Here is a 24,165-nt window from a genome sequence, read left to right on the forward strand (position 1 = left end):
AGAACAGAAGAATCTGTTTTTTTGACAAAACCTTTGCTCTGCTGAAGGAAATAATAGAAAATTTTCTTTTGATTTCAGTGGAGGCAGGATAACATGCTAGTGTGCTTGCATTTAATGATTTCCTATATATCAGTTGTCACAATTTTTTAATCATTAAATATTACGAAGTTACATACAATTCTAAAGCCAAATATCACATTTCCACATGGAAACAGCAGGAGATAAAAGAAGTAAATATGTTTTAATCTATTAAAACACACTGAGACCCAGATCTTGGCCCCATTCAAGTTTTTCTTTGGATGCCAGTGGAACTAAGACCAAACCATAAAGATTAAAAAAAAAAAAAAAAAAAAAATCAAGATTTTTTCCTTATAGTTTAAATAGGTTTTAAAAAGTAATTCTAAATATTATTTTTATCTTTTAAAATATATTTTATATAAATGTATTTTTACAAATACCTAAAAAGAATAGTTTAAATTTTTTTTAAAATAAATTCTTATAATGCATTAGAAAAATTATGTGAACTATACCTGTTATCACTCAGATTTAACACTCTCAGCTTCTGCATCTGACCAATTTCATCAGGAAGAAATTCTAGCTTGTTAGAGCGCAGAGACATCACTGTTACGTTTTTACAGCTTCCAATCTATAGGAATGAAAAAAACAAAGATGTTAGGATACCTACTTTGATAAAATTTATTATCACTAACTTTTTACGTCAGGAGGTGTCCAAATTGTGTTTTTACTGTAAGTGACAGAAAGCAAAAAAAATACAGAATCTAGTCAGAAAATAATGCTCTCCCTTTGTCAGTAACATCAGGGAAATGCCTAGGGTTACCTGCACTACTGTTCTGAGTGATACTCTCACCTTTACATGGATTTACTAATTTACTGGTTTTATTATTTTACTGTGGAGTACGTAAGAAAGGTTTGGTGTTCCACATCATGCAGAAACAATTGCTTTAACAGATATTTTGTCTGAGTAGGGATGAAATCTTGGGCCTACCACAAAACATTTCAATCTGTAATTTAAAAACAGAATCAGCTTCTCACTTCTCTGGGCAGCTCAGGAAGGAAATTCTCATCCACAGCCAACGTCCTCAGGTTATGAAGGTAGCCAATGGTAGAAGGTAAGGACTCCAACTCATTACAGCTGCAGTCAAATTCTTCTAATAAAGATAAACTGAAATTGTAAATACACTTGTTAGATGCTATACAAGGACTAGATAACAAAAATCAACAATCTAAAACCTTTGGAAGTTTTAAAGCATCACACTACTACAGACATCATGCCCTGAAGAGGGAACCTTTATTGCAGATTTCCCTAGGAGAAGTCTATAATAACATGATTTTAGGAACTATTAGGAACACGGTTTATCAATCTTACCCAGTAAGGCAGTTTAAGAAAGACCACTCAGTTTCCCCACATTATCATTCTTACTTTTTGTAGTGAGGAGTATTCCAAGTAGTTCAAACAGACAGTGATCAGGGCAATTCATACCAAGCTAAAGCATTAAACCAAAAAGTTTATAATCTTAACATATAAAGACAGACAACAGGTAAAGAAATACCGCTGGTCAGAGCAAAGGTAAGGGAAGCAGAAATTGCCTCCAGGGTACATTCCAACTGATGCACTTGACATCATTTCTAATACTAATTCTAATCAGTAGTAAAAAAAGATGAACTTGGACCCAAACTCAGCAAAGTAATCTCAGCCTGTTGTAGTCAGACCCAGCTTTTGTAAAAGTGCTTATCTTTCACATGTTCAGAAAGCTGGCTAAAAAGTGATCTTCAAAGGGTATCTGTATGGCAAGGACTGAAACAAAGCAGACCAGAGTAAGTAATCTTCTGACACTCAAGGTCTCTCTTTTAAAAAAATGAAGTAATCTCAATTTCTGTCTTGTATCTTTTTTCCTAGACTGTTGTACTGTCAAATTGTGAAAAGAAAGAGACCTGACCTTTCCTCTACGTAATCATGTTTTCAGGAAAGAGGATGAAGTAGAGACAGCTGACAGAGACTCCCCTGTTGAACTGAAGTCTGGGTCAGCCACAGTCCCCAGTACCAGAGAGCAGTACGTATAAAGAAAGCACAGCTTGCTAGTGCACGGAATTGGCATTCAGTATATCCCTGCATTTTATTAGCCATGAAGAGGTTGTGAAATGAGTTGGAGATTTCATACCGAGTCCTAAATGAAAGGGGCCCACATCATAAAAGCCACCGCCTTCTCTGACAGCAGCTGGCACCTACGCAGAATGAAAGCCAAGGAAACGCCAAGAGCTGACCAATGCAGAGTGCTGACAGTCAGCACTTGAACCTCCCCACCCACCGCTGGTCCGGAATGAGACGGCCTTCAGAGGCGTTTTTCTGCTCTTCAGGACCCTGTCCTAGCCAGTCACACAACCCACAGGACTCTTTTGAGTATTTGCTTTTCCCTGAAGACAGCAGGTAGTATCAGGCAACACTTACACATCAATCTTACTTTGGTGATTAAAAACCAACAATTTGACCTTTGCTAATGCAAGTAACGCTTACCAACAGGAATATATATGTGTAATACATGTTATATAGAGAGATACATAAAAACATATACATATTACATATGCATTATGCGCATATACACACACATATTTAAAAATATTCTGAAGAAATATCTACTGAACCTCTTATAAAATTAGGCTTGATATAAAGATTCTTAAAATGAATGCTGTACTGCACTGCTCATTCAGCTCACAGAATATAAGTTTTATGACCCGTAACAAATGCCATTGTTCCCTGCTTCTGCTGCCCCTTTTCTGCTCCACATGTACTACCTTTTTCTCTCAAGTGCTTTAATTAATAGTAAGGTTAAATGGCAAGCAATTATTTCTTCCTCCACGTTTGTCATCTCCCACTGACAAAGGGACTAGGTGCCCAGAAGATTGTCTGGTTTTTTTCCAAATGTTTTGGTAGATCTGATAAAAAGTTTACCTCTGCTACAAACCTTGCTCCTTAGTATTTATATGAGTCACAGCTGCAGGACTGGACCTTCGCTGTACGTCTAACTTACCTTTATTCCAGTTTATTAATTAAAAAAGGTCGTTCAGCCTTCAAATTTTATGAAACATGAAACCAGAAATAGCTATTCCTAACATGGAATTCTCAGAACTTTCCTCTAATTGCTGTATTTCAGTAGACTGAAAAGCCAAAGTGAGTCATACAGTGATTAGTGAAAGAGATGCATGGAATATACCCAAAAGCTCTGCCAGGCTTTAGTTATAGCTTTTCTTTAATACAAGCTCTGTATCCACCACAGTTGATTTCAAACTAGATACAAAACAATTTCAGTAAAGGCAAAATTCAGTCATGTTTACCTACTTCATACAGAATAGGTGCTTGACAGTGGGAAGTCCAACTGGAAAACTTGTTAAATTGCAAGATGCATACATTCTTCCTTCTACTCATGATAACACAACCAGAAAAGCTTGAAAATAGATAAGCTAACTGAGAACTACAGCGTTTCCAATAGCAATCAGAAAATCTGATACTCTGAACAGTAACTGTGGAAGTTTCCCTGACAGTGAAGAATGGCTTTATCAGACAAGAGAATTTTATTTGAAAGGTATTGTCTGGCACAGACATTCTCAGCTTCCTTCCTTCCTGATGACATCAGCAGCAGACAAATGAAGAAGGCCACAGTAAAAACACCAAAGTCAGTGTGAAACTATATTTTATCTCTGTAACTACCACGGTTAAAAAAATATGCACTTCAGAAGGTGATTTTTCATTCATCATGGATTAAGTTAAAATAACAGCTATAATTCCAACAATGCTAATTTAGCTAAAATATCATTAACCATACTGTCTTCTTGGGCTAAATTCAGATCATACTTGATAGGTTTAAAGAAAGGCAGACAAAAATCAGATATGCACCTGCTGTTCAGTTTGGCACCCATTGAAATAAGGCAGTTCACAGTACATGTCCTAAGGTAGATGAGGAATATTTTTAGACAGATTAGTAGAGAGAGATTCATGGAGAATGAAGACTGCTACGAATAAAAGAGTAGTTCCAACCCACCTCAGCCCTTTTCTCCCAACAGCCACCCAGATAACTGCCAAAGCAGCCCAAATCCTAAGAGTTAGCTACACCCACTATTTGTCCAACATCAGGCAAAAGGAATTTTGCAGACCCAGGAACAGAATTTTACACTTTCATTTGCAGCATCTGGTACTGTCAGATATGGTATAGACTAGACACATATACAAAACACCCATCTAACACTCATCTACACTGGCTCTTGACCTACTGCACCATTACCTATGAGGGGGTCACGACTTTCCTCATGACACCTTCCTACCGACAAAGGGGAAAGCATGAGAATTCACCAGGGTCCTACAGATAAAATCTCCAGTCTTTGGGTCCAATTTGGTAAAGTACTTAATCAACGTGAATCCGCTGATTTTATGTGGAATGTTTTATTAAGCTGGGTCTACTGTGCACAGCATCTTGCAGGGTCAAACTCCAAATGCCACTTACAGGCTTGCCCTTTGAACAAAACTGCCAAAAATGTGGGTGGTGGTTCACTATTAGCAACATCGACTCAGACAGTGTTGAAGTGCTCTGTGTCTCATCATGAAATTTGTTCCTGGAGGGAGAGTTCCCTCCTCCACACTGCTAATCTTTGTGTGACAATAATATACTCTGCAGTGGGTACTACAACTATGATTTAGGAGAAAAAAAACAGTAGGAAACTATCCAAATGGATGAGTCAGAGAAAGGAAGTTCATTTTGATGTGGGAGACACTGTCCTCATTAAAGTACTTCATTTAAAAAGCACAACCAATCACTCAAAAATAATGTGATAATATTAGGTGATTAGCCTACTGCTCTGCATATACACCGTTTAGAACGGCAGTATGCATCTTTAAAAATGTAATTAAGGCTCCAGGACAAACAATACTGAACAGATATTAGGTTAAAAAGGAAGAGGGGTTTCCCTGCAATTTGAGAAATTCAATAAATAATAAAGGTTTTAAAAGGTCTTAATAACTGACCTCCAAAATTGTTAAAGATAATGGTGGACATTATACCAACCTTTTCGCAGAGTGTGCAGTACCGCTTTGAGCCTTACAAGCTTTCACTGCCTATCAGAATTTATTGCCACACAATTGTTTGTGTAGCAAAGATCTGCCCTTTTGTGATTCATATGACCAACTTTTAATACTCTACATGAACATCACATAACTGTAAAGACACTGCAAGAAGTACAGCATGGTAGGTCAAACCTAAGCTTTCAGTTGCTACAGTTGTAATAGTTCACAAATTTTTCCTGAATGGCATACCAACAACTAAATTACTATAAAATGGGTGCGGGAGCAGTAAAGCACTGGCTGTGCAAGTTAGAGATTATTTCTATTCTAGAGACCTCACTGTACTATCATATTTCTGGACAAGTCTAAATGAAGTCTTCTTGGCTTTAATTTTGGAAGCCTCAGAACAGCCCTGGCTTAAGAAAACTACTTCTAATGGAACAGTTTGTTGAGCTACAATCTGCTGAAGAGAGAATGGTTTTTGCACTGAGAACAAAGGCACAAACCGTGAGCGCAACTCTGCTCACAGATGCCCCGTTCCCAGCGTTTCATGCTGACAGCACAGAATTGGTATAAATGGTATAACCATGTGTTCAGTCACACCAGGAAGACAATCATTACTTAGGCTGAAATCTGCTTCTTCTGCATGAATACTACTGCTGGTGCAAGAGGAATGATGGAAACACTAGTGCTATAGCTGTAGAAGGCAGCCAGGGACCATATATTCTGAATTTTTTTCCAAATATGAGTTTATCTAGCATTTCAGAAGTAAAATATGCAGAGGAAGAGGCATCCTACAAAAATATCAATGTTAAAGATATGTTCTGCTAGAAGGGGATATGTGCAGTGTGAAACAACATAAAGAAGCACCTGTTTCTGTACTTGGAGACATGCTTGCATCTGCGTTCAATTTTACAATAAATTGAAGGTTTCATTTAGCAATAAGCTCAAGACACACAACAGTACAAGACAGAATTTTGCACCAGTGATCATGTAATATCTGACAAAATGATAGCTAAAGGCCATCACTACTGCTTTTCATAATAAGATCACTTACATGATATTTTCACATTTTGATGTAGACACCTATGAAATTGTCATGACTTTTTCATTTATGTTACTTCAATATTTTAAGAAATCTTCATACATATGAGGTTTGTGGCCATTTTCTTTTAAGCATCAAGTACTGGCTGTTGCTATGGAAACAGACGTATTCCCCCAAATACTTCTATTTCTTCTACTTTTGCCGCTCTAATCATCTAAATTGCAAGTGATTCATACAGAAAAATACCTCTGTTCTTTTTCTTGGAAAATATGATACATTCCATCTTATCACTTATACCAGTATAAGTCCACAGAAGTAATAGTGTTGCTCCAAATTTAAATGTTATCAGCTGGGTGTTAGGCACACATTTCAGAATTGTTTTATAATTCAGTACATCTTTGTCTTATTTTTTATTTTAAAAAACCCTACATCCTGCAAGCTGGAGGGAAAACACATTTTACTTAATGTTGAAAATCATGACACTTATACTCACTTTCCAATTGCATTTGGCAGAATTGTAAGCTGATTGTCATCTACTTTTAAAGTTGTAAGCCTTTTCAACAGTCCTACAAAACAGGTAACGAAGAAGTAATAGAAAAATATTTCACATTAATCTTTTTTTACTTTCTGTAATCTCCCATATCCTTAAACAAACAATGATTTCTAACACTCAATAACTTTGATCTAGATTTTAGAAAACATCTGTATATAGGACAGTACACAGACACATTCTTGTCCCTTTGAGAATACGTTTCATCAAAATGAAGCACTGATTAAATGTTAAGCTGAACTGCAAGTGAAATATTAAATGTATTTCTGCAGTCTTGAAAAAAACTGTAAAAAAAAGAATAGTATCCTATCTGTGTATTTCTACTTATCTATTAATGTTTCGATCAAATTCAAGTCCTGTTGCCTTGATTAAAAGGTGCTTAGGTCATAACAGGACATTAGGCAAATTATCTAAAGTAAATGCCACATTTCTAAAGCTTCACAATATGTAGGTATAGAAGAAAACCAGAATCAGACCGAAAACTAGAATCAATCCTGAATGCATTTGTATATGTGGTTAATACTTATCATTAAAAGAATTATTATATATCTAAGTCTAAGCAGATGCATAACTGGGTAACATTTACCAAGAAGGGAATGAAACTTCTGCTTTACCAGTGTGTAACAGCAGAAGACGATAAAAAAGTAAAGAGAGAAAAAATGGGGAAAATATTGCATTATAGTGCTAGAAACAGAGCTTGAAAAACATTTACACCTTCTGGAAGTTATTGACATTTCAAAATCTGTTTCTTTCCTGAAAGGATTCTGGATATACTGAAATATCATTTTTTAAATGATCATTTGTAATTAATGTTAAGAATAAAACAGATTAATCACCAATATAGAGAAAAAAGTTAAATTGAATGTGCCATAATTTGAAAGCTGAAGCAAATGAAAAGTATAATTAAAAGAAACACTACTCATTTCAATTGCAGAACATTTTTGTTGAAAGCTTTTCCAAAATCAACATGTTCCAAGAAACATCTAGTTTTCAAGAAAATTTTCTTTTAAGAGGAAAAAGTTCCACCAAAATGAATTTCAGCAAGCTCTCATTTGAAAATGCAGTATTAAAATGAATCTTTTTGCTTTACTTCTGTTAAATCTATTATCATTCAGTAATAGGAATTTGGAAATGACAACTGAATATATCTAATTGCAAGAATGTATACTTCAAAATGTAAACATTTATTCCTTTTGTGCAGGAGCTAAATGCCCTCTAAAAATCAATCTGCATATGCATATCAGAAAACCATATAAAGCAAAAATTCTAGAATTTATGGTGAGATGTAGAAGACCAAAATAGAAAATAGCTGTAAAAGACATCTAGTAACATTCGTGTAGCACAGTATTATTAATTCGCAGTACATTTTGGAATCTTGACTAAGTTGATTTGAAATTGGGGAATTTAACAGTTCCATGTTCAAAAGGACACATTTAGGAAAGTGAAAAAGATGATGATGATGATATAGTGGGCTCATTGGCTAGAAGCAATAGAAGAGAGGAAAGACCTTAAGTGTTTCTAAAGAAAATATAAGGGATCAAGACTGAAATGAAATATCCAGATGTATAGAATCATAACCTACAATCACTTAGCTTCCAGAATTTCTATATATTCTAAATAATTCAGAAATTCTATGCATGCAATATAGTCAAAAGCAAAAATGAACAGTTTGAACTATTTCTTTGTTTAATGCTCTCATATGGAATTGCATTACTGTAACTCAGAGTAGCAATTTCCTTCAAGAGTTTCACACTGTTAACATAATCACTATTATACTTACTTTCAAATTTAGATCAGATCAATTATATCTTTCTTTGCTTATTTTCTTTAAAATAGCAAATCAGAATAATCAATACCTTCTAACCATGGATTTTTTTCCTGACTTTACAAAATTATCTTCATGGACTGTGCAGACATAAATGTTTCAAACTCTGTCGGAATTTAATGGCAGTTCTTATTCCAGCTATTGTCAAGTCCCATAATTACAAAAAAAAGATATTAAAGAAATCCTTAACTGTAAAAGATTACAAGAAATCCTGAGCTTTTCTCACCTATAGAGTCTGGCAGTTGCTGCAACATATTGGATGACAACAGGAGATCTTCAAGTCCTTCACATCCTGATATGTCCAAATCAACAGTTTCTATCCTGTTTTTTGACACATCCAGGTACACGAGCTGTTTTAACTTCCCTATAGACTTAATAGCATGTCACAAAGTGTTACTTGAAAAGATATACACTGCATGCCAGTTTCTAAGTTTAATTAAAGACAAACAATAGTAATACAGGCTTATATTCAGTTATGTCAGCATCCTTTTTACAAGAGTTATTTCACTGATCTGCTCTCTGCTTCTAAGGAGGCAGCTTCATGTTATCTTTAATCATATCTGAGTTGTATAAAGGGAAAATCTCCCTTCCACACCAACATTTGCCATTCTACCCATGTTAATAGTCAAACATAACCTTTGTTTCTAGCACAGACTACTTTTTTAAAAACTGAATTATTAACATTGGAAACCTGGCAAATCTCTAAATCTTAAAATCAATTACCAGTTGGTATTTCCTTTCTATTTTTAAAAGTAAAAATTTAAAGCTAATATTAACTGTTTTAAACCTCTTGTTTTGGAGAAGGCTTTCATAAAACATCATCTAGGGTCTACTAGAATCAGATGCAGGAAACATGGATTATTCACTGAAAATAATTATGCTCCTTGAGATTTAGTTCCATGACCTACTGAACATCTTCAACTCTAAATACCCTCTTCAGGGATTATAATAGCTCAGCAGGACCATGTTTGGAACACATTTTAGCTCTGGATATATTAACCAATTTCATTGTGAACAGAAAAGAAACAGAATAATGGTTAAAATGTTTGTGCACACACTCTAGTATATCTGACATTTCTTCTACTCTAACACTGCAGCAACAATACTGCAATATTGGTGTTCTTGATCTCCAGCTGGTTTCAGTATCAAGAGGTGGTTTCAATATCAGCTTTTCTTTTCACTAACAAAGCACTCAAAGTGGATATTCGGACAGTGACTGAAAATGATCATTTTCTTTGCAAACATCCTGCTTAACACAAAAGATTAATGTAATCTATTTATGACAAAAACCAGTCATTGCTCAATGCAAAAAATTGAATTTTTATTAACAAATGTTCAAAACTGAAAGAGGAAGAACTACTTCTAACACCTAGACATGTTTGTGCTAGATATAGTTCTACATTTTCCCTGCAGCCATGAAGAGCATTATTATGTAAAACATATGATCTGTCACCTGTGTGATAAAATGCTAATGACGGGGATCCCTTTCTCCGGTCATAATCAGTGTAGGTATTTTAGAGTATTTAATTTTAATAATTTATGGCAATAAAAATTGAAAATCAAAGTCCTACTGTGGGGTAGCAACAACTCAGAAACAGCACTAATATATAACCATGACCCTAATGTTTAGATTGTAAAATATTTTTTGTTCCATTTCTAAATGGAGTGCTTTCTGGAGGAACATATCTTCATTCCACTGCCTCAGAATTGCTTTTAATATAGTTGAATCTGTACATACCATCTGTTATTTTTAAGTTTATTTAGATTACTTAACATTTCATCTTCCTTTTTAAAACATGTGGGTTTTTATAAAACTGCTAGTTAATGCATGCTGACTGCGAAGACAATAGGAAATAACTTCCCCTCACAATGAAACCCACACAACATTTAAATAAAACAGGCACATCCCCATTTAGACGCTATCATGTAATAACACAACATTTAAAAGGTTTTTATATGAATAGCTATGCTGAGACTTTTATTTCTTGATAATAATTAATGACTATATGAACTAGGAATATGTACCCATTCAAGAAAATGCACATGCATTTATTTACTGCAAGGTCAATAGTTCACTATATCACACAATAATTTGATTATGTAAAAAAAATGTTCATACCCCAGGTAGTATTTGCAAAGAATTATTGTCCATCCACAATTCCTTTAGATTTTGTATTTGTTCGAGAACCTCAGGCTGAAGAAAAGAAGAAGATAGTATTAGGACCATTAAATAAATCAGTATTTTTTTTTAGTTAAATATAAATCAGTATTTTCTTTAAAAAAAGATTCGCTCTTCACCTTGCTTTTTTTCTTTCTATAACCCACATCAGACTTTCAGATACTTAATGACACAAACAGTATGTTCATTTAATTTAATTTAACCACTGTTGCTCTTTTTCAAAACTTGTAAAATTTAAGAACCCCCTGGAAAAGAAATGAATACAAAGAAGAACTTATTAGAAGTTCCTGTTCTAAACAGTCTATTGGCAGTATGCAATTTATAAACAAGGCAAACGATTGAAGTGAGAATTGTGGAGCTTCAGAAACAATGCACTGAAAAGAAAGACCAAATCTCATCTTGTGGCACATGCAAAACTGCCTTTTGCATGATTTGTAGCCTTAAAAATAGCTTAACGGAGTCATATTGCTGAACATTTTCCTGGATATACTGCATTTATGTACAATTTAATGTCTGCAATTGTCATATTCAGTAGTTAAAATAGCTGTATGCAATGATAAAGCCTTAAAATTACAATATGAAACTTTAATCTAAGATGTTCTATTCTTTTCAACACTATAGGATATTAGTGAGAGAAACTCAAAAAGGCAATTCCCCAAATCATTTCTTATTCATTACAGCTGTGAAAATCAAGAATTATCAGGTCACAAATATTTCCATGTTTCAGCCTAAGCAGTATTATTCTTTTTCATGAAACACTATTTTCACAGGTAAAACATCAGTTTGCCTTAGCTCTGTAAAGTCGTAGAGATTTTTTTTTTTCAAAGTCTGCTAGAAACTGATATTAAATATTTCATTTGGCTCTGACTAAATCAGATTCTAGCATTTTGAAAGTCTGTAGCACTATTTCACTGGAATTATTTCAACACAGCTAGAAACAAATCTACCTGTCTAGCATCACAGGACCTTGAAAGACCTCTAATTATATCTCCTGTGGTCTACGTTCTTTGGAATGTTATAATTCCCACAAGAAATACAATTTTCCAGTTGCCCAGGTCACATGGTATGTTATGGGAGAAGCTCCCAATGCATCATCAGATAAGAAAGAACCTGCTAGTCTGGGGAGCTCAATCCCTCAGTTTTCCATGTTGTCACATAATGTATTTCTACTGAAAAATGATTAGTCAGTACTTTAAAAATAATTTACTTTGCCTTGGCTAATTCTATTGAAATTCTGTTTCCTTCAATGGTTAAAACCACTTCTAATTTCCAGACTAAATCAATGAATGATCACTTTATACTATTTGTTCCTGTTATGATTAATGTTTTTTTATTCCTCCAGAGCATTCACTGAGGTTATTAGAGATAATCATAATTTCCCTCTCAACTTTAATTTTCTTTTAAATTCCTCTCATTAGACAGACACCCTTCACAAAGGCAACAGACTATTCCTATGTTGTACATATTACAGTTTGATTTGAAATTTCTTGAGCATGGATTATGGTATACCATGGATTATGATATAGCATTATGGCATACCATAATCCAGATGAGATCTCACTGATGTTTTGATAAGTGGTATTAACAATTGCTGTTTATCATTTGTTCAGTGCCATTTTTTGTCACTTCAAAGATTAGGAGATTTCAAACCCTTGACCCATACCTTGTGATTTACTGCTCCAGTTTTCCTAGATACCTGTGACACAGATTACCTATTCCCTTCCTTGACTACATTAAGTCACTTGAATATGGCAGCTATTTAGGAAGTGACAATTTCTATTTTAGGAACACATACCTATCTCATGATTGGGATAATCTTGTTTCCAGAAAATTAATTAACAGAATTACTCCATTTTTGCAATTACCTTTATTCTTAACCCCATGCCTATTGCTCCAGTTTGCCTGTATGAAGACCCCAGCCCCTTCCAGTGCAAAAGGAGGGACTTCAATAATCCAAGGATGGACTGTCAAAGAAATTGAACTCTTCCACCCCACCACAGTTCTAGGTAGTATATTTCTCCAATAAGAACAAAGTTTCTACTGAAACCCAAATCAGAACCTTTTGATCCTTTTTTCCAGGTGATCTGGATTTAAACTAGTACCACTTTTCCTATGACATTTCTGCAGATTCATGCCGTTCCCTTGCCTCTTGGCCCATTTGCTTCTGGCATTTGATTCTAGTTCATACATTTTTGGACCAGCTTCCTGAAAAATGAGTCAGCTCGGGGAGACTGGTTCTAATACCAGTACAGGGCCAGCGAAAACATAGAATGATGTTGAAGTAATTTAAAACAGAGACTACAAAACCAAACCACCCCCCAGAAAGGCACACTGAATTCAGGAAGCATATACATATTTCTTATGATCAAAATTCCAAATGCCATTTCTGAAAAATTTTATTCTATTTATCTATGCAAAAGATTTCTAGTTTTAATTAAAAATCTGAGTTAAAACCATCTATTTTCTCCTACATAGCAGTATGAATTAGTAAACATTAACAGGGTTATAACCATAATGGTAGAAAGTAGTGCAAGGTAGTGCACCATCTGTAAACTAGATGTAGAATTTTGCTACAGCTTTCTACTACTAGATGACATTTTGAAATTTGTTTAAAGTGAAATTATCTTAATTTTAATTAAAGTTACAGGAAATATCACCCTCCTAAAATTGCAAGCCCTGATTCAGCAGCACTATTTTTACAGATTGTTATTCTATGACTCTGGAGGAAATGGTTCAGCTCACAGGGTTTAACAGTCACTAGACAGGCTATTGGTGGATAAGGCACATGCAGACGTTTATTTCACCCTCAGTGTAATAGTGAGTGTCACAGTATTAATTTGTTGTAGTACAAAAGCACAGGCCCTCCTGAATAGCCCTAGCAGTGATAGGTCTCAAAAAGGATGAGGCAGCAGTTTTTCTAAGTTTTGCTTCTCTTAACATATTTACAGTTCCTGCAGGATGAAGTCAGCAAGCTCTACTTAAAAACAGGTCCATTTAAAAACCCAGCTGAAGCACCCTCATACTGTTTCTGAAAAGTGTCAATTCCTACAGATGTAGTAGAAACCTGAAGGGAACAGCAACTTCATTATTTTCTATACTGATGTTAGAGAAAATTCCCCAAAGCTATTAAACCTCAGGGAATTCAATACTCATCTTAGAGGTGAGTTAGGGACAGAAACTGCTTTTGGAGTCCAGAATTTACTTCTGCTAATAGCAATTTCTAATATTTGCAAGATATAATGATAGATATTCAGAAATTAATACATAATTGACACAAGTATTTATATTGAGATCATCAATTCATCCCACAGTATTCCAGCAGTAGCAACAAGCTCTGAGTGAGAATCGTCTGTGACCTTGATCTGAACTGCAGAAGCCTGATGTAGATGAAGCATATTCCATTATCAACATTCACCTCACGAACTATGATAAATCTTCTATTCTACAAGGAAATGTGACCATAGCATGTGGCCACAACACAATAATGCCTTTTAAGTAAAAGTTTAATGCCTCATGCACAGAGCACCCAAAACATACAGGCTTTCTATTAAAAAATGGTGTGTTGCTTACCAGTTCAGAGAATTCATTATTGCCCAGATCAAGTCTCTCCAGTTGAGTCAGTTTGTGCATTGACCTGTAACAGATTAGGAAATATCTAAAATGAAATTTCTACTTGCAAGATGTCAGTCAAATTTTGTTTAGATAAAAAATAAAGCTCAAATGATACTGTTATCGCAAAAAGAATTACATCAGTTTGATGCTGATGCAAATGAGAACAATAAACTCCATCTTTAAGACATTAGCTAAAGTTCTTGAACTAAAAAGCTAGCAACAATTATTTTAGTATAAAAATAAACATAATATCTTCATATAATTTTGCACAGTTGCTCAAGGAAGACGACCCACATTATATTTATAAGCAATTGAAAGTAATATAAATTGTGGCATTTTTGATACAGATTTATAATTTTATCAACTTCTTTATAAACCACTAGCAAGTGTTTTGGCTCTTCATAGCAAAAGTACAAAATATGGTTCTTACCTCCCTAAAACTGTACCTAACTACAGTCATGATGCAAAAGCACTTTTGTGACAAGGATCAGCACGCTGAAGCTTAGATGAGGCTTGTTTTGAGTACTTCTGTTGGTTTAACAGAAGGCACTGAGCTGATGGGGTCCCCTCCGGGGTTGTAATACGGGTGACCTGAAACATGGCTTCCATTTCAGGAATAAGCAAACTGTCACACCGATGAGCGGTGGTATTAAGTGACACTTGCTGTCTGCCAGTAGCTTATGGAAATTCTATCATTGTAAGCAGATAAACAACAGAAGAGAGATTTTTAATTAAATGACCAATCTGAGATTCAAGCCTTTGACCTGCTGCAAAGCACATCTAGGCAAGTATTCCTCTCTCTGTGCGGTTCATGGCACAGGAGCGTAGCAGGGAGATGGTGCGACCCACGACACCGCGTGTGGATGGGAGCAATGTGTTATACTTTGCCCCTTTTTGGGTAGCAGCTCCTCTGAGCGCAAGAAAGGCTTCACAGAGCCTCTGCTGCAGAGACTGTGCGCAAATGACAGCAGAATCAACCAAAGCAGCTTATCCTTCTTCACAGCATTATAAAAGAAAGAGTCAAATAAGAATGTATCATGAGAAAGCAAGTGAACCAAAAGTTAATATCAACCGTGCTTTATGCAGTAAAGGGCTTTAAATGAGGAATAACCTGGATTTATGTCTGTGACTGATCACTACATAACAGCAAAAAAGGCACTTTTACTGCTCGGGCTTAGGTGACTGAAACAGTGAAATAAAAGGAAAAGTGAGAAATTGCTAAAAATTACATGATTAAATTCTTCATTTACTGAAGTCAATGGGATAAATCTCCCAGGTTTATCTCTGAATTTGTGCTGTGAGAAAAACTGGTTATCTCAGGTATAGCTTAAACTGACAAAGGCACAGATCACAGCGTACGTGGACTGACTGTTAAAAGCATTTAAAATCTATCAATTTTTAATATAGGCAAACTTTTTAAAAATACACAGAGTTTTAAAAACTATACTTAGAACATATGACAGCAGAAGCACTGACTCAAAGAAGTAATCCCAAAGCAGCAAAGATCTTTTCAAAATGAGAGGAAAATTGCTGAGCAACTTGTGAACAGGAGCTGAAGGACTGAGCACGGTAGAAGGATGGCAGGACTGTGATTTCCTCAACTGGAATGGATGATCTGCAGTTGTGTAGTGTACAACTTTGCTCATATTGGAAAAAATAAGATTTTTCTAAAGCTCATTTACTACATCATACCTGTGTACTTTTTGCTACTTCAGGCCTTTGCAAAATGTTAGAATTTCATACTTGTACAAAACTAAGATGAGGAAGTTGTATTCAGAATTACTATGACATTGGAGCAAAGAACGATTTCCTCGTTTGAATACATTGATCTTGATTTTTTTTTATAATGGTTGACATTTTAAAGTTTTAGTAAATGATTTCAAATAGTGCACTCAATACCCTTACTTTATATTTTAAAGGGTTACTAAATTTAAACCAAATGGCTTTATAAATATTCCAGAAAGATTTCATTCATTTTGAAAAAAATTGATTTATTATGATTATATTCTTCCAGGCCTTTTAATGAAAATTCGGCACTAAACAAGGCATTTTAGATAGTAAGACTTCCGGGGACCTAAGCTCCACCGCTATGCAAGGGGTGTAACATGCCAGAGAGTGACCGTGGGTGCTGGCCCTCTGCCGTCCCTACTGCTGTCTGAACACCAAATGGTTCCTCACACAGTTTTGGTTCCTACTGCTTAGCTCTACCCCAAGCAATTCCTGGGCAGATTCAGGAGGCAGCCTGAGCCAGGACCCCTTCCAAAAGGCAATGTGGCTACCCTGTTTTGGATCAAGTTCAAATTTAATTAATTAATTAATTACTGCCTTTGTTTCCGTGAACAGAATTGGAACAGGATATTACCTCCAGTGCAGAATTTCTCTTTAAGCCCTGGTAGACCAATATGCTCTAAACACCATACTGGATTTTGGTGGTGGTGGTAGTAAAAAAAGAAGATAAAAATAATTAAGTAATTTAGTATTAACTGCAACAGTCAGTTCAGAGGTCTTCTAAGGTAATCAGAATTGATCCTGATCAAAAAATTAGCATAGTCTTAATTGATGTGATCTAAAACATCAACCATTTTATCTCTGCAATTTGTATCAGAAGTAAAACTGATTATCAAAGATGCTATGGCTAAAAAACATAGACCTGTTTTAACGTTTAAATTATGGAAGAAGGAGGTTGTGATGGGGCTAGACAGAAAACACTGCCACATATTTATTACAAGCAAACTTTACTTTTCGTTTTCTAAAATAGGAAAAAAGAATTCACAGAAATATAAATGCCACTCTTCAGCAGTAGAGTGAAGTGGGTTTTGCTAGACATGTTAGTAAAATAAAAAAATATTTAGATAAACAAATATTCCACTCTCAAGTTTAAGAAGTTACATACTTCATTAGATTAATTAAACAGACACTTTCTGACCTACTGTAATTCTTCACTTTCAGCATAACTTCAAGGAATGACTCTTCGGGTCACAGATCAAGATCAGGCATCAGATGTGCTTCTGTACTTTACAGAAATTAATGTTTTGTAGAGCAAAGTTGTTAAAATATATCTAGGCCTCTTAGGCAAATAGTTCACCATCGAACCAAATGAGTAATTCCTTTCGATAGAACCTGCTGTCTTTCATATTTAGGCTGTTAACTTTCATCTAACAATCTGCAGTATTTTCAAACACAGAAAATTTAAGTTAGATAATATAATAAATACCAATGCATTTACCCAACAGTATGGGGAAGTGCAATGCCAAGTCCTGAAGTCCTTTGAAACTGATGCTACCAGAAACTACTGGTAATACCACTGCAGGACATATTCCTATATTATTGATTCCTTCAGTGCCTTCTGTGTGTATGTTCTAACTTTTATGGCTTTCTAAAATGTTCTTCTAAGTGTTCATCATTCTACTTGTTCATTACTGTTCTTTTTTTTGGTCCAGTTTTGCACAATCTCAGTTTCCTAACAAGTCTTTGAAATCTACCAAATATGTTATTTCTGCTGATCATTTGGTATTTTGGAAATACCTACAAACAGTCACAGTTTACTTTCAGAATCCATTTCTTCTCTCTGTGCTGACAGCCACCCTAACACAGATTAATTCATGATAGCTTTGCTTATTAATGCTTTCTGAGAGGTTCACCTATTTCATACTCACTCAAGTTCACTGCTGTACATGGCTCCTTTCTATTTTTCTTTTTCCTGTCCCACTCTTTTCCAATATATTTTCCAACCTATTTGATCAATGTTTACAGATATCTTTCAGACAAGAAAGCAACAGGTACTTTTGCTTGTTTCCTAAAATGAATGGTAGCTGCCCATACAGCCCTGAAGGGGTTAGCACCTAAATTAAAATTAAGTAAAAAAGTAACAACAAGGTATGAAGCAAGATGCTGTAGTTTAAACCTAGAGCATGGAGGAGTTGAATCTGGCACAGTTCCGAAACAATATATATCAATATAACTGTGATCATGCCAGATTGAGCACACAGATTCTTAAACAGAAACTGACTTTCTATATACACTACACAGACCCTCATTTTAGTAATATAAATCTTGATTCATGCTTCCCAATTCCCAACCTGCTGCTTACTGCATTTTTGTTCTTAAGTATTCATTACTTTGAATTATTCTTGCTATAAAACCAGAAGGAATTGTGAAAATATTTTATCTTTTAATAGTAAGTCCTTAGTCTGCAAGAATATCTGGAAGGTTGGGAGCCATTCAAGAAGCACTAAGCATTCCACCAGCACAACAGATGAGGATGCTGAAGAAATATAATGAAGTCACCTGGCCAAAGTGAATGTTTCACACTCTCCCCCAAATGATTCCATTTTATATTACAATCTCCATTAAAATAATAGTGAAAAAATGTTTTTAACCCCTCTGGTGCTCTAACTGCACTGTACTTCTCTTTGGAAATGTCTTGCAAAAGCTGACTGAAATTTTACACATCGAGACAAAAGCTAAGTTTAATCAACAAAGCTACAACACACTCTTGTCAGCTCTTTTAACTCCCTTTGTTTAAAGAACATATACATCCCTAAAAATATTTATGTTTTGTCTAACTTACTCCTCCTAAAACTTTCACCATTGTGTCTTAACTGATTTATTAATCTAGTTTAGAATTCTGACATTTAGATACAAGCTGTAAATATTGTATACAAATTTTTAAATTAATTGAACTCAATGGAGTAAGTAATTACATCTGTAATTGCAAACTTGATGACTATGGACACTCTTATTACCACACTGAATCTCATTAACTTTAGGAGAATTCTTTACACTAATGTGTGCACTCCCTGCCAGTAAATGTTTGCAAGACTGGACTCAAGAGTTTTCTAAAAATGATTACACTTACTTATCCACAATTTATCAGTTGCTGTTATGGAAATCAAAGTATTTTTGCTTAAAACAAATCAATCCGACCCCTTTGAAGACTAGCCACTCGTTCAACAGTCAGGTAGCGCACACACTCTCAGCCTGAATGATGAAGTCATTAAAAGCATTTAAATGCTACCGCAGTTCCTTTAACAAATCCCGAGGGCAGGTTTCACGCCTAGTACCACACAAAGGTTTTACACCACAGGAAACATTTCAACATGTGAGCATCGCAAGTTTATAGTTCTTTACACTTGCAGATGTTACAAGTTTTTCAGTTGTAATATTAACTGTATACACTCACAAGCATTACATAGTACAATGCCTTCACAAGTAAAAACCAGGAAACATGACATACATTTTGAATAGATTGTACAAAGTTTTCTCTCACAAGTTAGTATTACTTCTGACTTTATCATTCTGCATTAAAGTTGACAAAAGCTTCTAGTGATTATGACTCCCCATGCTCATGTTAAAATGCTCAAAAAAACCCAGCCACAAGACTGAAAATACCTGCTAACTGGAACTGGAAACTGAACAACAGTATTTCTCTGTTATTTACATATACAGAATTATATATTTTGAAATGTGAAACTCTGAAACTCTTCAAAGATTAAACGAAAGATAATCTAAGTTACAACTGAGTTGGTAAACATTTGTGTATTTCATACTGTATTCTGCCTTTGAACAAAACTTTCACTTTAAAAGGTTTGGTTTGTATTACTGTAGCTTCATCATAAAAGGAAACTTTTAAACATTACTTTGTGTGATTTCTACAGTCAGATACAGAGTTTCAGAAACTGTAACATTTACATGGGGGCAGATTAATTTCAGTTAGCTGGTACTATATCAAAAGATAAAGCACACTGCCAAATGTACCCAATGGAATATTATATGAGATTTTTCATTAGCTTTTGATATTTTTATCTCTTTCATGTAATTACTTATATTTTTCTTACAGAAAGATTCATTATATTTTTTATGTGAGGTCATTTTATAAAGGTGGAACAGGAAAGGTGCAATTATGAGTAAAGCTCAGTTAAATATTCATTGCTTAAATGATGCAATGTATTATAATTAATGTGCTAATAAAACTTGCAGCCAAAATTTTCACATAAATCTTTATCCACGTAGCATTTGGAACTATTCTTCCATTCATAAGTAACTGCAGAAGTTATACAGAGAAAATCTGATTCTTGGCTATGGAAGTGGACCTCATGGTAGGTTCAGAATAAGGTGAACCTTTTTTAAAAATTATTTTTAAACACAATAATGCAACACGGCTCTCAAAAAACTACGAATGCATGAAACCAACATAGAGAGTAGCTTAGAGAGATTGCTGAATACTTGGTGAAAAATTAAGCATTGCTCACAGTAGTTTTAAAACATTCACACTCCGTAAATTATAACTCACATTATACAATTCAGTGGTATTGATCATAATTCATGGTAATCACATATATTGCCTAATATAACTTTCTCATGTTCTTGCATGTTTATTTTTGCTGCCTTATTTAGAAGATACTTATCTACACACTATAAATACTTCAAATAACCAGGAAAATGCCTTGCATTTACAGTTCTGGCAAAACAAATGAGTCAACTGCCATAAATTATTTTAATGAAATCATGGTATTCTCATCAAAATCCTGGTCAGCTTTCTGACAGATAGGAGATGGTTACATGGAGGTTTATCCAAACCTTCAATCACAAACTTCTAATCACATCTGAATTGTTCCCACATATGAAGAACTATATTCATAAATAACAAAAGTATCTCTAATAGGTAAAAATTCATGAGTGAAAAGCAATTATGTCAGAGAAATAACTAGATTTACACAATGATAAATACAATGGAAGAGGCAATATAATACTGCTACACAATTAATGCATGCTTCTTGTATGTCATACTTCTACAAAGAGAGGACTGAGAAAGTTGTGATGGTTACATACTCTATTTCCTTGTGCAAGAACATACAGAATTATATTTTCATTTGAGTTTATGATAAATGAATACCATTATCTTCTGAAGAAATAAAAAGCAAATAAGGGCAAATATGTTGCCATTGGATGTTGCAATATGGATTATCTGCTGTATTCATTTCAAATAATATTTTCTCAGACTTCTGTTGTACACAGTAACCTTTATTTCAAAGTTGTTAAAATGTCACATTCAGGAGTCTCTTCCAAATTTAGTATTTTAAACCTTGCAATATAACTTTAAATTCATTAATGAATCAGTTTGGAAATTACATGTAAAATCAATACTTCACGTTAATAGTTTACCTGTTGCAGAGTAGTTAAACCTTAACGAGGACTAAAGCATTACACGATACAATCACAAAGAGCTATTTACTCTTACATCACTTAATTACAAAGAAAATTCAGTCTTAGTTTTCAATGAATCTCAAGATAATTTATATAATTTCTAGAATATAAAGCACGTATGGTGTAAAGTGAAGGACCAAAAGTATAAATTAATCTGTCATAAAGTATTGATTCTATATACTATCCAGGCTTCAAAATAACTGAGTATGTTTAAAAACTTATTTTGATGATACAAAATACTGTTACACACAGACTGAAATACATAACAAGTATCTAAAATAATGTACATAATATGTATACTAATGTCTGTTTCATCTTTAACTACCAAAAATAATATCCATTTCAGCTTTTAATTATACTGAAGAACTTAAGGATTTTACAATCTGCATTCTCAATCCACAAATCAGAGAATATAGCAGAGACCATGGGATGATGCCCAAAACAATTAAGTCTCTGAAGACTAAATAACTCCAGAAGCTCTCAGTCAGTCATGGAAGCATGCTGCTTAGTTACTTTTATATAGTCTCGTTATTAACACAAACAGAAGTTAGGAGCAGACAATCCACAAGGCATACTGTTGCCTTGGCTGCATGGCCATCAGAAATACTGCTGTGCAAAATGCAGGGCTGTACACAACGTTACTTGGGTTAAGCATATGGGAAAACCAGCCAACATACTCATCTGGATTAAACATTGTGGACTAAGAGGCAGCCACCACCATCAGTCGTTGTATACCAAAATTGTTTGGTTTCATAATATAGTTTGGGAGAACTACCTCAACACAGTCTACTCGTGCTGATGCTCCTGATGCTGCCATTTCTGGTGCCCGAAAATCTGCTGACTCCACATCCTCGGCTGTTCGAGCCACTGTACACTCTCAGGCGATGGGAAAGGGCACTCTCCATCTTCAAATGCTAAGATGAGAAAAATCAATTTCAATGCCCAAAAGATGGAACTGCTGGTGCAGAAGGTGTCTAAATACAACCAATGCATCTATGGCACTGAAGACTTGTGAGACTTTACCTAATTCTGTATCAAGGGCCTAAAATAAAAAGCACTGCAAAGACAAGTCTTATATACAGAAACTGGAAATCAAGCTCTTTCATGATTCAATCATAATAAAAACATATGGACACGCGATTTCAGGAAAAAAATGTTTGCGTGCAAAATGTAAAGATTTTAAAAACACACTACTGACTTAAAATATTGCCTTCCACACAGGATCCTAAATTCCCATCAGTTTTGTTTATAGTGGAAATGGATCAGAACTCTAAAATTATTCCCTTAGTTCTTAGAGTTCCCACTCTACGACTGGAAAGGTTTGCTCAACTGATTGTAGAGAAAGGTGAAATCTTCAGAGTTTTGACCTCTGTTCACACACAAATTTCTTTCCCAACACAGCCTTCAGATTGTTGAGGAAGGGCATTCTAAATTTCAGTTCAGATCCACTTCTGCTTAACTGATTATGTAAATAAACAGAATGCAGAGAAAATCTCATTAGCCAGTGCAAAGCTCCTGGCAAGATCAAGACTTTACGAATAAATTTATCCTCTTTTTTTTTAAAAAAAACCCTCCTTTTTTTCTTTTTTATTTTGCATCTGCTTTCTGGATTCCTCTACCCGCTTCCTGATAACTGGCTTTGCATGGTTAAAAACAAGGTTAATTACATGAAAGTCCACCACAAAATTTCTTATGATATGCCCCATGGCACATAATTAGATATTCTTTGTGCATCCCCGTTTGTGGGTTCTTGCTCACCACACTTGGGGAACACGCTGCATTTTGGAGCAGCAGCTGCTCTGTCAGAATAGTCTACTGAATAGGACTTACAGCAGGAAAATGGCCTGGATAGTGGTGTGGCTACAAGGAAAGGATACATCTGGTACTTTTATACAGTATCTTAAGACCATTTTCCTGAATGTTGGAGCTATATAATCCCTAATGTATACATTCACAGCATGACCCTGAAATGTCACATTTGGTTTACGAATCACTACTTGAAGGATCCTTTGATATAGAAAACTGAAAATTACCACTTAACATTTGGTATTTTCTATTTCATGATGTTTATCTCAGAAAAATCTGGAGGAATGCTATCCGGAGGATACAAGAAAATATGTGCCCACTTGCAGGATTAAATGACCTCAACTAAACTTCTGTCCCTTTTCCAGAAAGTAACGTGTGTTTCTTAACCTCGTATCAGTGTTAAAAATGCTGATTTCAATGGACTACTTGAACATGAGAAATTCATGTTTGCAAGATTTCAAAGTATATCTAGTTAAAAACATTCAAAATACAAGTAACAGCAAACATACAGCTATTCTGTCAGGGAATTTCAGTATTAATATTCCCTGAGGGAAGTATGAGCTTCAGCACATTAGAGTCACAGGGTAAATACACCCTAACAGACACTAAACCTTGGAGCCAAAGTCACATCTAGTAAACTATACGTGACTCTGGCAAGATCAATGATTTTGCTCTAAGATGTCTGCATTTGGACAAAGAAACACAACATATCAGTGACACAGGTGACACAATAATTGCTCCATGTTCTGGGACAAATACACCTGTCTAACAATTATGAACCCAGGACCCATTGCAGTTACCTAAATTCAAAACCACTGAAACTGAGCAAGATTGACTGTATCATTCACTGCCACTGGTTTTGCTCAAAAGATTC

The 24,165-nt window shown here is 34.9% G+C and overlaps 1 protein-coding gene across 7 annotated transcripts in view; it reads right to left on the reverse strand.

Annotated features, from left to right (window-relative positions):
- The window catches only part of LRRC7 (leucine rich repeat containing 7), a 177,975-nt gene that overhangs the window by 51,039 nt on the left and 102,771 nt on the right, over positions 1–24,165 (reverse strand). For 5 of the 7 annotated variants that reach the window (XM_069788407.1, XM_069788401.1, XM_069788403.1 and 2 more), the window contains exons 7-12: positions 14,238–14,301; positions 10,608–10,682; positions 8,715–8,859; positions 6,607–6,679; positions 1,054–1,183; positions 531–646 (exon numbers count right to left, since the gene is read on the reverse strand). In XM_069788407.1, the coding sequence (XP_069644508.1) occupies positions 531–646; positions 1,054–1,183; positions 6,607–6,679; positions 8,715–8,859; positions 10,608–10,682; positions 14,238–14,301 (603 nt within the window). Of the gene's footprint in view, positions 1–530; positions 647–1,053; positions 1,184–6,606; positions 6,680–8,714; positions 8,860–10,607; positions 10,683–14,237; positions 14,302–19,371; positions 22,400–24,165 lie in introns of those variants that run through there. The other 2 variants (XM_069788405.1, XM_069788406.1) reach the window with 2 other exon arrangements.

This window comes from Haliaeetus albicilla, chromosome 8 (genome assembly GCF_947461875.1).
Source record: "Haliaeetus albicilla chromosome 8, bHalAlb1.1, whole genome shotgun sequence".
NCBI classification, from domain to species: Eukaryota; Metazoa; Chordata; class Aves; order Accipitriformes; family Accipitridae; genus Haliaeetus; species Haliaeetus albicilla.